Source organism: Salvia splendens, chromosome 13, assembly GCF_004379255.2.
Source record: "Salvia splendens isolate huo1 chromosome 13, SspV2, whole genome shotgun sequence".
In the NCBI taxonomy this organism is placed as follows: Eukaryota; Viridiplantae; Streptophyta; class Magnoliopsida; order Lamiales; family Lamiaceae; genus Salvia; species Salvia splendens.
Genome location: NC_056044.1, coordinates 5,901,589 through 5,915,667, shown reverse-complemented (window position 1 = coordinate 5,915,667; position 14,079 = coordinate 5,901,589). Strand labels below are relative to the sequence as shown.

The following is a 14,079-nucleotide window of genomic DNA, read 5'->3' as shown; positions in this document are numbered from 1 at the left end:
AGCATCTACACGGGGATCATTGGTGCATGTTCTCATGTTATAACCATCTTGTCTGCACCGACGACATCTCAGTACAAAGGTTCACCTTAATGACTCAACTCCATTCTCATGATGGCGAACCTGGGGCTCTTCGCGCCTGAGTTTCTTCGGCAGTCCACGCTGTCGCTTTGTCCTCGAGGGCGCCAATTCCAATCCAACTTCAGAAGTCTTAGGACAACTATCCATCCCATTGATTGGGTAGAGGACATTCTCGTACAGAATCGACATTGTTGACCTTAAATAATAACGAGAGACGTAGTCCCATACATCCTTCCCATTTTTGTTGATTGTAGCGATAGCATGAGTGCAGAGGGTCCCAGTCAGCTGCCATTATCTGCACGAGCATGTAAATTCTCGCATGTTCACTACATACTGGGCATACGGTCCCGACACTTGGTACGAATCCTCTATGTTCCATGTTGATCTCCAAGAAGAAGCCCTCACGTACAACTTTTCCACAATCTCTTTGATAACGGGCGGTAGTGCGTGATCGTAGGTCTTGATCCACTGGCCTCTAATCTGAATCCTCTCCATCTGACTCGTCTGAATCTCCTCCAACATGGTGATAATGGCCAACTCTCGAGCAATTGCTATCTTCGAATTGAAGGTCTCGCAGATATTGTTGAGGATAACATCACAACAAACATATGAGGAGAAATATGTCTTCACCCATTTTTCTTTTGGAGCAACGCCGAGTAGCCATTGATGTGCTTGGGGATATATAATCCACAACGCATCCATCCACTCCACATATCTTTAAAATTTTCCCCGATGAATCTCTTCTTGAAGTTGTTGTAATGTGTTGAACACAGAAGCGATGCTCGCTCTGTGGGAAATCCTCAAGAATGGCTTTTGCAAGACCCTACAAATGAAACACAACATAACACCCATTAGCATATTCACCAGTAACAAGAAGTCGTAGTACAACTTGTAAAAATTCTCTAATCACAATTGACGTATTAATCTATAGGTCAAATCACATCCAAAGTCTAATTATTTCAAAAATCACATTTGCAGTATATACTTTACACTGAAATCACATAACCCATACCTTTTGTTGATCAGACATGAAGATGTATCTAGCGGCATTCTCATGCAGTTGAAGGTCCTCGACTAGGTATGAGAGAAACCACTTCCATTGAGCGTAGCTCTCGGCCTCAGTCACCGCCCATGCAATAGGCCACCAACCGTTGTTGGGATCAATTCCAATGGTCGTCATCAGTTAGCCCCTGTACATACCTCATAAGAAACACGCATCTAGGAAGATAATTGGATGGCAAAAACGCATCCAACCCTTTTTCAAAGGCCCCAAGCAACAATAAAACCTCAAGAATCTAGGGCCTACAACCTAGGATCCCTGAAATTCTCATAGTGTATGTGCACACTTGAATCAGGGTGTGTCCGTTCTAATTCAGATTTTTAGTAGAACAGCCTTCGGTATTGGAGTCCCGCCTTCCCGAAGATTCCTTCTAATGCAGTGTCTCTGGCCCGATATGCCTTCATCCTACCAACTTCCACACACTGTCGTATAGCTGCCAATGGAATGTGAGGATTGACTTTGATTTTCTCCATGTAACGCTCAGCCAGCCACTTGGCCGTGAGCCATTTCTGATCCAACACTTGCAAGCATGTGTGAGCATGATCCCTCTGCATATTCACCACCACATAATCAGTATTGTTGTGGGTTTCAATCTTTCTTGCATACACATACCACTCGCATGTCTTGCCTTTACATATGGCACAAAGTCTCTTTTCATCATTTTTGTTCACATGCACACGTCGTCTCGTAATTATTGCGTACTGCCGCATGACCTTGTAGAAGAAATCTCGATCCTTAAAAATATCACCAGGCTTCAAAACTGGAACCTCATTGGTTAGCTTGAACGGAGTGTACTTTATACCCATTCTCTGCAACCCGTCCAAATCCTCTAGATCTTGTAGCTCATCCACGGTTTCTTGCTCGCAAAGTGGGTTTGTATCCTACGAGTTTCTTTTTTCCACAACAGGGGAATACTTTAGCCATTTCTTGGACCCTCCGCTGCCTTCACCATTCTGCCGTCCAGACCCCTCTCATTCGGTCTCCGGCTCGGCACTCCACTCCTGTCCATCTTGCTGTTCCGGTTCTTGTTGCTGACATAACGACTGGTAGTATGAGGTAAACAATTGTTCATCTCGACACATGCTGGCCAACGAAATAAAATGGCTGACCTCATCCTCATCATCATCAGTTGTATATCCCTCATTATGAAGATGACATCCGTCCGGAACATATTCGAAATAAGGACAATAAACATCATCTTGGACAACTTGTTGGGGTACTTCTCCTACAAGTGCTACGGGTTATTCAGACGCTGCTTCAGTTGGAGCTGATTCATGCACATGAGTGTCAACATCGGACATGAACAGTTCATGGGTAATGTCCTCAAGGATCGGAAAGAATTCATTCTCAACCCGTATGTTCGCCTGTGGTTGACTTCCACCGTCCATGACCGGTTGGTACACATATTCATCTACAAATGACGGTCTAGGTACATCCTACAATACACAAATGTACACAAAATCACAAACGGGGTACTAAATCAGTTATGTAAATCACATCTCATTACCTCTGGTACATGTGCATGGAAGTCTCCTCCTCCAACTTTTGTCGTAGCTTCAACCTCTGGTATTGCTTCTGGTATTGCTTCCTGCATAACTTCAACCTCAGACAATGCAGCTTCGGATAAAACTGCTGGTATTGGATCTCCAACTTCTGACGTAGCTTCAACCTCTGGTACTGCTTCCCTAACTTCCAACATAACTTCAATCTCAGACAATTCAGCTTCGGATAAAACTGCTGGTATTGCATCTCCAACTTTTGTCATAGCTTCAACCTCTGGTACTACTTCCCTAACTTCCGGCATAACTTCAACCTCAGACAATGCAGCTTCTGATAAAACTACTGGTCTTGCATCTCCAACTTCTATCGTAGCTTCAACCTCAGAGACCAGGGCATCGGATGGTACTGATTCGGATGATACCGCTTCAAATGCTTTCTCCAAATTTTGACGAGCTACCTCTTCGTCCTTTTTCCACTTAGCACGAACATCTTCTAAACTTTTTGTAAGATACTCCTCGAACTCAACATCTCTATCATACTAGCCAACCATCAAAGGCTTATTCTGCTGCAGTTGCGCCTGCTCCTGCCTCCTCCTCCTCTTTCTCGGTTGACGCTTTGGCACATTTGGTTGTGTTTCTTCGATCTCTTCAATAATCACTCCTCTGGGTTTCGACGCCCTGAATTTGAGAAGCTCTTGCGCTTCATCTTTCATCTTTTTTAGTATAGCGGCCGCCCGGGTTATCTCCACAACGTACATGTGAACTAGCTTTGTGCTAGTAGCCGCCACTTTGAGGAAATCATTTAGATGCGGCTCCTCAAGAATGGGCATCAAAGGGTCTCATATTACAACGCCCTCGCAGTCATGACTATACTTCGGATCACAGTAATAAAACTCACATATGGTTTTTATATCATATTTCAACTTCAACACCATACTCGACAGGTCTATGAGCTCGAACTAGTTAATGTTGCAGAAGTCGAAGAAAGTCAAATAACCCCCAACATACTTCTTCTCCTCTTTGGTATCGAAGAATGAACCATCATGATGGAAAGCAATGGAAAACATCCCAGGATCTTCCTCTGTTAAGTTTTTCGGACAAACAAAAATCAAACAAAACATCTAAAAAAATTCCCAAAAAATTCAATTTCTGGGCCCTAAATCACAAACTGAGGACATCTATCAGTGAAATTCTAAAGTACGGATGAAATTAAAACCTAACTTACTGTATTCATCTTCGGGAACGAAAAATTCCAGTTCAAGATCTCAGACATCCCAGGTTTCTTTATCTACATCGATGACCTCCCGAACATGTCTAGGTGGCGGTGGCGGTGGTGTGGGTTCTTTTTTACGACGAGAGGAATTTCGTGAGGAGGATGCGCCTGAGGATCCAGCGCGCTTCCGTTTTGGCACCATTCATGCAAGAGTCTTCGAAGAGGGAGGGTTTACAGAGAGTGAATGTTTAGGCGGGTGTGGGAGTGAAGAGTGAATGAAGTTGTGAATTGTTTGAATTTTTGTAAGAAATAACACTTAGTGTAGTGTTATATGTGGTGTGTAAAAATAATAATAAAACTTAGAATGCGAAACGATTCTGCACAGACGTCACAATCTTACCAATCCCTGACATGAACAGTGATGAAGAGTACATGTTGTGCAGCATGTAGGCCGCCACTGCTGCAAGTTCTAATTGATATGACCAAAATGCCCTTTTAGGGCTGAAGGGTCGTTTGGTTAGAAAAAAACAAGATATGTGATTATGTTTAAGGTTAGAGCCTTCCAACTATATATTTTTGTTAGGAACTTGCAGTGTCACAAACAAAAACGTTAGGGACTATCTAGGTAGTTTACTCTATCTTTTATACAATGAGATTTTTCTATTCTTTTTTTATTTTAGAAAAGAGAAGGGATCTAAATCATTCTTGTTAAAGAAAGACCTTCACAGTTTAAATATTTATAAAGAACTACTATAATGGAAATTTCATACATTTCAGTTTTTATTACAAGGAAATTAAATACTACCACATACCTTATATGAGCATCTTATATAAGCACTGCTTTTATTTAATGCATGTTTAGCGCTATTTGTTTTGTTTATATAGTATTTATTTAGTTTTATTCTAATACATCAAAAAATATTATAGATATTTTTAATTTAAAATTTTCATAAAAATCAAGCTTGATTTGTTGGTTTTTTTTGTTATTTCATTCATTTACGTGAAGTTATAAAGAAAACGAACAAATCGAGCTTTGATTTTATTAATTTTATAAAATTATATTGTGAAATAATTTTTTTTTAATATAATAAAATCAAATTAAATATAAAAAATAAAATAAACAATGTTAAATATGCATCTTACAATGTTGGTGCTTAGACACAACCTATCAGTTCTCTTTTAATTACATATGAATATGATATGATAACTATCTGTTTTGCCGGCCCACAAGAAACTCAATTTGTGGAGTAAAAAGAAGCCCATGAATCAAGAGATCTAAAAAATGCTATGTTGAATAAGTCCATAGATAGTAGCCCAAATTCTACATACCAACTAAAATATAAAATAAAAGCAAATGCTATATCTTATTGTACGTACTCATTTTCATCTCAATGTCTAATGCTATCCCCTCCTTCAACCCATCAAATTTTTTGTGTTGATCAAATCAACTACATAGAAAACAAAACACTAATAATATATTTTACTTAAATAATTATCATAAATTCCATAACTCTTGTCCTGCAGAACGACTTTGCAAATAACAATTGTATTTAGTATCAGTATTATTTGCCGTGCTATAGAGTTTATATAAATTGACTATTAAAAATGTCTCAATCAAGAAGGATAGAAAAAACACAATGGATTGTGTCGGCTTTAGTTCTTATATCTATAATACAGGTATTAAAAGGCCAATATCATTAAAACAGAAATATCTTTACGAATTCAATAAAAAGTCTTGGTCATCTCTTTAGAGATTAGGCAAGATTCACATAGCTTAAATTATTGGGGCCGCCGCTTTATCCCCATTATAATCCCACTAAATATAGCCAATGTTTATCCAACTTCATTTTCTAATTTCTTAGTGTTTACTTTATTTTTTATATTATTATTTCGGATGCTTTAGAAACACCTCCAACGAATTGAATTTGTAGAACTTTTACAATTATAGTTTATTTTGTGAATTTATTGTGGATAACGTGTAAATAGTCGGAATATATGCGGATGGTGATTGACTTAACAAAATAAATTTGTGTAAATTGGTGAAAATAGGACTCTCCTAATTTACATTTAATGAACTTATCAGTTTAACAGTTTTGGGTTTCTGATTTTTTGCTCGCATGTTACCATACTTCTTATGCGTACTATAAAAAACAATAAAAACCGATGCAAATTAATTAATTTTAATATAGATATTTAATTCGTTACATTATTTCGTAAAGGATCAATGATTAAAAATAAAAAAATTATATTATATTTCAGAAAAAAATAATACACTGCGCGTGATTTAATATCATTTGATAGAAGATATAAAGAGAGAGAATCATATGTTTATTAGGTGAAATGTAATAATGATCGATAGGTCATACAGTAAAATTGTGGAGTAAATAATTGCAGAAAGTGTGGATTTAAAAATAGGGTTCTACAGTAATAAATAAATGTGCATAAATTTACAAAAAAATTAAAAAAATTTGTTTTATGAGATTGATGGAGTCATGGAGTATGATTTTATTCGAGGATTATCACTTTTTATCATTTATTGATACGAGATATTTATAGTGTTTGATCCGTGACTCTTCCATTTTGTCCTGTGTTGAATATCTAATGAAATAAACCAGTTGTTCGAAGCGAATTCGCCTAAGTCATATCAAGAAGATTTGAGACATATTCGGTAGATATTAAATTGTGTAAAGAACAAAAATGAAACAAAGTAAAAGCAAATATTTAATAAAACAAATAAATATCAGATAGTTTATGCAAGATGATCTGTTGAGTTAAAAAATCTCTAATAGATATAACAAATAGTACTATATCATTAAATTAAGATTAGTCTAAATTTGAATAATTATATTTACCTTGTACTAGTTTGTTGTCGAGTAAAATTAATAGGGATATAATGAAGATTGTTTAATGGAGCAAGACTCGGAATGAATAACAAAATTTTAAAATTAAAAGTATTATTGGTCATGTCACATGATCATCCTTCATGTTAAATTATTTTACACGGTCATTTCATTACTTTTGTGTGGTAATGAAAGATACACTTTGCTTGAGTATAGTATAGGAATTGATGTGAGATATTTTCCCCCAAAAAAACATCATAAAAATATTGTTCTAATTAAAAATATAAGTGCAAAAGCGACCGAAATAAAGCGGTGGGAAAAATATAGAATTATTTTATTCATTTGAAATGGAAAAGCAGCCGCTGATGTTCACACCATTGCCGCCAAAACTGACACACTCAAAGCCACGTGCGCTAATCACTTGCCACGTCATCCTTTTTGATGGTGTCCTCTTTTATATTTTTAATTTTATTATTGAAATACTAGTCAATAATCAATTAATGCTTCTACTGAAAACTAATCTAATGGTAAATGGATAATGCCACGTGTGCCGTCGACAATACTCCATAGAAGAAAATTCCGACAGCCAGTTGCCTCTTGGGGTGTTGGGACCGCCGCACCTGCTGCCAAACGGTCCCCAATTTGGGAACGACCTCATACATCTTATAATAAATTTACTTTAATTTTATTTACTAAATAGTTATATCAATAATTCGTAATATTTCATTTATTTGTAGTTATAATTGATAAAAGTCTTGAGCTAGCACGAGTATGAATAGAGAATGATGCTTTTTTTAGCACCACATATATAGCCTTATAAACATGATATAAATAAAATTTTAGAGACTATTCACGTTGACCTTGATACATCTATTATCACACTCAACAAAACACTTTTTTTTTACAAGCTAAAAAACGTTGATCATCATATATCGAATCTAACCATACTTAAAAAAAACTCGATAATCCTTTAACCTCATGATTACTAGAAGAATTAAGTGGCCACGCCTCGAATATCTCGTAATAGATATATTCTTCACAAAAGTTTGATTCTATGCTTAATTCTCCAAAGATAAATTCACATATAGTAGTAGAAAGTAGAAAGTTTAAATAAATATGAATGTTTTATTTGGATGCACCGAACCTGTACATAATTAATTAATTAATTAGGAATTAAAATGAATTAGGAAGAAGGCACGTCGTAGGTGGTTACTACTCTTTGAGGCGAGTGAAGGGTCGCCTGCCTACACAACTAATTCTCACTCCCTACTTTCTCTCTCTTCATTTTTCTGCAAATATTCTTCTTCCTCACATATTGGAGAAGACTCTGTTTTACAGCGCATGCGCACTCGCATTTTCCCTCCCTACTTTTCTCCACTTCAATTATCTTCCTTTTCTCAAGGAAAATTTCCTCAAAATGCTCCACAGATTTGAAGAAATGGATGATGAGTTCGCCAAGCTTCTCCGTAGGATCAATCCACCCAGGTTTGCTCTATTTCATTTCAATTTTTTTATTTATAATATTGCTAGGGCTTTTTCTAGTTTGATTGTATCCGATTGTATGCTGGATTTTTTTTAATTTCCTGTGAATTATTCGTATTTTCTATTTTTTTCGCGTTGGAACTGATGTGTTTTGGTTTTTGCTCTTGGTAAATTTAGATGATATTTCAATTGCGGTGAAGAGATTGATAAAACTAGATGAATCGCGTTCCGTTAGTAGTTAGGTTATCACTGAGAAATTTAGGGCTAGGTATCTAGTAATAGTGTTAAGATGCTCGCATCACACACATACATATTGAGTTCAATATTGTGTCAAAATATTGATGTTGTGGAGTTATGTTTTTCGGCTTGCTGTTATTTTAGAGACATTCATATATGTATGAGGACTTAGTTATTGATTTTTATTGCAGGGTTGTGATAGATAATGATGCTTGTGAGGATGCAACTATAATACAGGCATGCTTCGTCCCTTGTCCCATAGAAATTTAGAGTTTTTTTTAAGCTTTTGAGTTTTAGACTCCCATACCAGGATAATGTTTGTTTTCATCATAGTAATCTCTTCTCAAAAATCTTATTGGTAGATGGTTTTAATTTGTCTAGGTTGACAGTGTCAATAAGCATGGAATCCTCCTTCAGGTGGTCCAAATTCTGACAGATTTGGATCTTGTGATTAAGAAAGCATACATATCATCTGATGGAGGATGGTTCATGGATGGTAAGCTTCATACACTGATATTTGGAGGTTGGGGAGGGGGAGCATGGGTGATGAACTGAAGTAATGTACTTGACTTAAGGTTCTAATATTTCTTCTTGCCAACAATATATCTAACCCAATATCATACAGTGTTCAACGTGATTGACCGGAAGGGGAACAAAATTAGAGATCAAGAGATCATCAGCTACATCCAAGAGGTATAAATCTTCCTTTTCTTTTTAATGACTGAAATGTGAACCACTTTGCAGTATATCATTTCTTCAAATAAAATGCTTGAACTTTTTATTATGTTGGACGTGCATTGGTTGCAATTAGATCTTAGAAATGTTAAAGCATTTTACATTTTCTGCATCCACTGGGATAAATTAGATCTATCTCATCATTCTTTGTATGAAGAAAAAAGAATGCCGGGCTATGTCTAAGCACATGAAATATATTTGAGGAACATGCGTTAATCTAATTGGATATAGACTTAAGAAGAACTTTACTGGATGTTTTATTTTTTTAGCACATGTAAATTGTGCCAAATTGCATAAGGAAGTCTGCATATTATATTTCGTTCGGGATTTCTGTCCTCATTTATTTTCTATTTCTCATTACCACTTAACTATCTGCAGAGGCTTGAAAGCAATGACGATTTTGTTGAACCTTCTTTGAAAGAACTGGTTGGATTAGTACCTTCTGAAGAGCATACATGCATTGAGCTAACAGGAAGAGACAGGCCTGGTTTATTATCTGAAGTCTGTGCTGTCCTTACTGATCTTGAGTGCAATGTGGTGAATGCTGAGATATGGACTCACAATGAGAGAGCTGCAGCTGTGATTCTTGTCACTGATCATACCACGGGATTTGCAATTGAAGATCCAAAGCGCATAGCAGCAATAAAGGAGCTCTTGTGCAACGTTCTCAAGGGAAATAGTGATCTAAATTCTGCAAGAATGACACTTCCACCACCTGGTACTACCCACAGGCAAAGAAGGTTGCATCAGATTATGTTTGCTGATCGAGACTATGAAAAGTCCGACAAATTGGTTGGTGGAAAAGTCCATGCCAAGACCACCAGACCCCATGTAATTGTAACAGATTGTGCAGAAAAAGATTATACAGTCATCACGATGAGATCAAAAGATCGACCCAAGTTGTTGTTTGATATTATCTGTACTCTGACTGACATGCAGTATGTCGTCTTTCATGGGGTAGTCCACACAGGAAGAATGGAAGCATATCAGGTACATTTGCTCAGTGACTGCAATTTCTTGTAAATGTGATTTATGCTTTCTTCATAGATGAACTGAGTGGTTGCTCAGAGCAACATGCTGAAACTAAAGGTCAATTCTTGGTGAACATAGGAATACTATATCCGGCACATGGATGGGGTCCCTATTAGTTCAGAAGCTGAACGAGACCGTGTGATGCAATGTTTGGAAGCAGCCATTGAAAGGCGAGGCACTGAGGTACAGATTTCTAGCTAGACAAAAGTGTGTCCTATGAGTAAACAGATTCTGATAATTGAGTGCATTTTCAGGGTCTAGAGTTAGAACTATGCGCAGAAGACAGAGTTGGACTTCTCTCCGACATCACCAGGATATTTAGGGAAAATGGTCTGTGCGTCAAAAGAGCAGAGATCTCAACTAGGGGCGGGAAAGCTAGGGATACATTCTATGTCACGGATGTGACTGGCAGCCCCGTAGACCCAAAGACCGTGGACTCCATCTGTGAACAGATTGGTGGAGGCGTTTTGCATGTCAAATGGGACATAAAGTCTTCCCCAAAACCACAACAGGGGAGCACAATTAGCTTCCTGTTAGGAAGCTTCTTCAGATCTCGAACCTTTTCCGGTTGAAGGAGGAATGTGGAAAGTAAAAATAGTGTATATAGATGTATGGCTTAATGGCAATGTTCCTCAGTAGGAGAAACCACCCCATACTGTTAATAGGTTAAAGAGGGTGGTGTGGTCTTGTACATGAATATATATACTCTCTACTGAGGAAGCTAAACTCTTGTACAGTATATAGAAGCAAAATATATGTCAAACAGTATCGAAGCATATAATAATATTAATGAAAATGCTTCCTGTGTATAATGTGGTGAGTTCGATGTCTGCAAAATACAAGTGGTTTTTCTACTTGCAATATACTACTACATTGCTCAACATCCACTAAATTTTAAAACCTCCAAAAAGCTGAAAATTTATATGGATGAAAAGACAAAAAAGAAGGAAAAATGCATTGAACAAACTTCTGCGCCAACAAATCTCTACCGAAATCTATCACAACACCAGTTCCAGGTGGATATGAAATTACAATGGGTGGGAAAAAACACAAATAATGCAATAAACACTTGGGAAATAAAACGTGTTTCCATTCAAACAGAAGCAAAAAAAATTGCATAGAAACAAAAAAACAAAATTCATGTTGGATGTAACAATGGCAAGTAAGATATCTTAGATTTGACACTATTAACTAATTGGCAAACAAAGACACAAGAACTGCTTAAGTCATCCTCTGGGCAGCCTCCTTGGCAAGAACCCTCTCCTTAGCCTTGGTCTTTGCCTGTGACTTTGATCCCATGACACCACCTCCCCACTTCTTCCTGGTCTCATCGTATTTGTCGTTAAAGTTGGCCTGTAACAACAGCACATTAAAAGAATTAGAACTGTCACTAAACATCCAAACTGAAAGGCCATAATGATGTTGGTCTATATACCTTTATAGCCTCAAGGATTTTGCTGAATTCCATCTTGTCCTCATTCTTTACTGAGGTCAAGCACAAAACTGAGGCAGTTTTCTTGTGGACGATCTGTGCAGAACAAAACAGTATCATAAAAGGCTAAAACTAATGAAGATCAGTATCATATCAGGCTAAAACCAATGATGATCAGTATCATATCAGGCTAAAACCAATGAAGATCAGTATCATATCAGGCTAAAACTAATGAAGATGAAATCCAAATTACGCAGGTGAGGTGCAACTTACGCTTCCCAATCTAGCTTTGCCCCTGACAATGCAGTATGGGATCTCCATCTTCCTGCACAAAGCAGGGAGCCAAACAACCAACTCAATGGGATCGACATCATGAACGATCACCACCAACTGAGCCTTGTTCTGTACACAAAGAACACACAAAATCAGTAAAAAACACAGCATCAGTCAAATAAACACAGCAAATGGGAATAGGAAGAGAGCAAAACCTGCTCAATCAGGTAAGTCACATGGTTCAGACCATACTTGACCACAATTGGCTTCTTGGTCTCAGGGGTTTTGCCCTCAGCCTCAGCTTGAGCTCTCTTCAAAAGCCTGTCTTTGTGCTCTATCCTCAGGCCTATACTTGAGAAGCATCTTGAAGAGGCTAGTTGCTAAACCAAGCATCATAATCAATATATAATGTCAGTCTAGAGTAGTAAAAAGCACAAGATAAACCACTTTTAAATTGCTATGCAATAACAGTTTCTTGTCAAAAACTTTTGTAGACATTCAGAGACAAACCACATAGAAATTTATAAAAAGTGAGTGCTTCGATCCATAAAATATAAAAACTAGTAGTAATTTGAAACAATCTAAAAACAAGATTTCAACCCTGGATTGAAAATCACAGAACCTGTTAAATGTTTTTTTGATAATGTGGGAACAGCTTCTCAACAAAGCATTATAGATAGACCTTACTCCTACTAAATTGAGATACATAGCATACCAGGAAAAATGGCATTCACTATAGTAAACAAAAACTCAATCAAACGAATAGCTATCCAATCCTAGATAAAACTAAAATAAAACTGAAAATAGCTTAAAACACAGAAAATTAGAAAGGGGGCAATACCCAAATTTTTGTCTAGCGTTTTGGAGAATTGATGAATCGGCGGCGGCACCTTCAAGCGCTGCTTCAAGATCATCTTTTTGCGCTGAATCCGCACGACTTGGGGCCATCTCACAAACCTGTGAAGGTCCTTCTTAGGCGGGAGGGCGCCACCGATTCCGAACTGCTTCGGCCTCTTCTCGAAGAGTGGGTTGACAACTTTCTCCACCTTTTTCTTGGAGGCGACTGGCTTCACACCCTTCTTTGGAGCCTGAAATTGAACATAATTAGATATGAACGGAGGAGGTGAGAAGATCACGGCGACAGATAATCGATTTCTTTACCATTTTCTTCAGCTGCTGGAACGAAAGAGTGAGCCAAACCCCTAAATTCTATAATACGGAGAAGACTGTAGTTGAGAGTTCATAACTTATAATCAACGAAAATTGGGCCCAAATAGTTTAACTCAAATGTGTTGAACATCATTTCCACCGTATATCAAATCTTATTTTTGTGTAGAAAATTTCTTCAATCAAGTCGCATCCATTGTGTATATATATATTTTTTGGAATAATACTAAATATAGAGCTACTGCAAAAAGATTGGTAAGACTGTATACTCAAACAAAAAGTGTAAATTTGAGTTTGGTGTGAACGATTGGAGTTAATTAATTTTTAGGAAGACGTATACTCAAAAATAAATTTAAATTTACTTTAAATGATTGGAAATGGCGCGGGTATAAGAAGAAGGGTCAAGAAACGCTTAACGAAGACAACTAGAATGTCTTTATGAATTACTCCCTCCGTTTCACGAATAAGAGTCTCATTTCTTTGCGGCATATGTTTTAAGAAATATTAAAAAAATGGGCTGAAAAAAGTTAGTGGTATATGGTCTCACTTGTATATATTACTTTTGAATGAAAGGTAAGTGGAATGTGAGGCCTATTGTCATTTATAGTAAAAATGAACCGATACTTCAATTTGCCGACAAACTGATATGAAAAAGAGACTTCTATTCGCAAACGGATGGAGTACTTATTAAAATTGAGAAAATAATATTTTTTTGTATTTAAAGAAAGTGCAAGTGATTTATTTTTAAAATTGAATATCTATCTAAAATAATTGAAGTTAAATACTTCCTACATCCCAAGGTAGTTGAGGCATTTCTTTTGAGCATATGAGTTAATAAATTGATGTGGTAAAGGTTAAAGTAAGAGATGAAGAGAGAGAGAGTACAGTAATAAGAGAAGACAGAATTTTTGCAAAAAAATAAAATAACTCAACTACCCTGGGACAATGAAAAAAAAAATATGACTCAACTACCCTGTGACGGAGGAAGTATAAAATAAATTAATAATTCAACTGTATTTGAAAATATTGCT

At 36.8% G+C, this 14,079-nt stretch overlaps 1 protein-coding gene and 1 pseudogene across 1 annotated transcript; one reads left to right on the top strand and one right to left on the bottom strand.

Annotated features, from left to right (window-relative positions):
* Window positions 1-7,906: 7,906 nt before the first annotated feature.
* Window positions 7,907-10,988, top strand: LOC121762285 (ACT domain-containing protein ACR6-like). Its single transcript, XM_042158110.1, has 7 exons — window positions 7,907-8,175; window positions 8,601-8,646; window positions 8,791-8,905; window positions 9,035-9,102; window positions 9,523-10,134; window positions 10,255-10,359; window positions 10,431-10,988. Exons 1-7 carry the CDS (start codon window positions 8,108-8,110, stop codon window positions 10,746-10,748), a joined length of 1,332 nt encoding a protein of 443 aa, XP_042014044.1. The 5' UTR covers window positions 7,907-8,107; the 3' UTR covers window positions 10,749-10,988.
* A 257-nt stretch (window positions 10,989-11,245) lies between these two features.
* LOC121762286 lies at window positions 11,246-13,166 on the bottom strand (annotated as a pseudogene).
* Between the last annotated feature and the right edge of the window lie 913 nt (window positions 13,167-14,079).

What these genes read in the sequence shown, in the direction of transcription:
- LOC121762285 (XM_042158110.1), top strand. Translation starts at nt 8,108, where the DNA reads ATGCTCCACAGATTTGAAGAAATGGATGATGAGTTCGCCAAGCTTCTC. An exon ending in TGGAGGATGGTTCATGGATG is followed by an intron (nt 8,906 to 9,034) that starts GTAAGCTTCATA and finishes AATATCATACAG; the next exon opens with TGTTCAACGTGATTGACCGG. An exon ending in GAAGAATGGAAGCATATCAG is followed by an intron (nt 10,135 to 10,254) that starts GTACATTTGCTC and finishes TGGTGAACATAG; the next exon opens with GAATACTATATCCGGCACAT.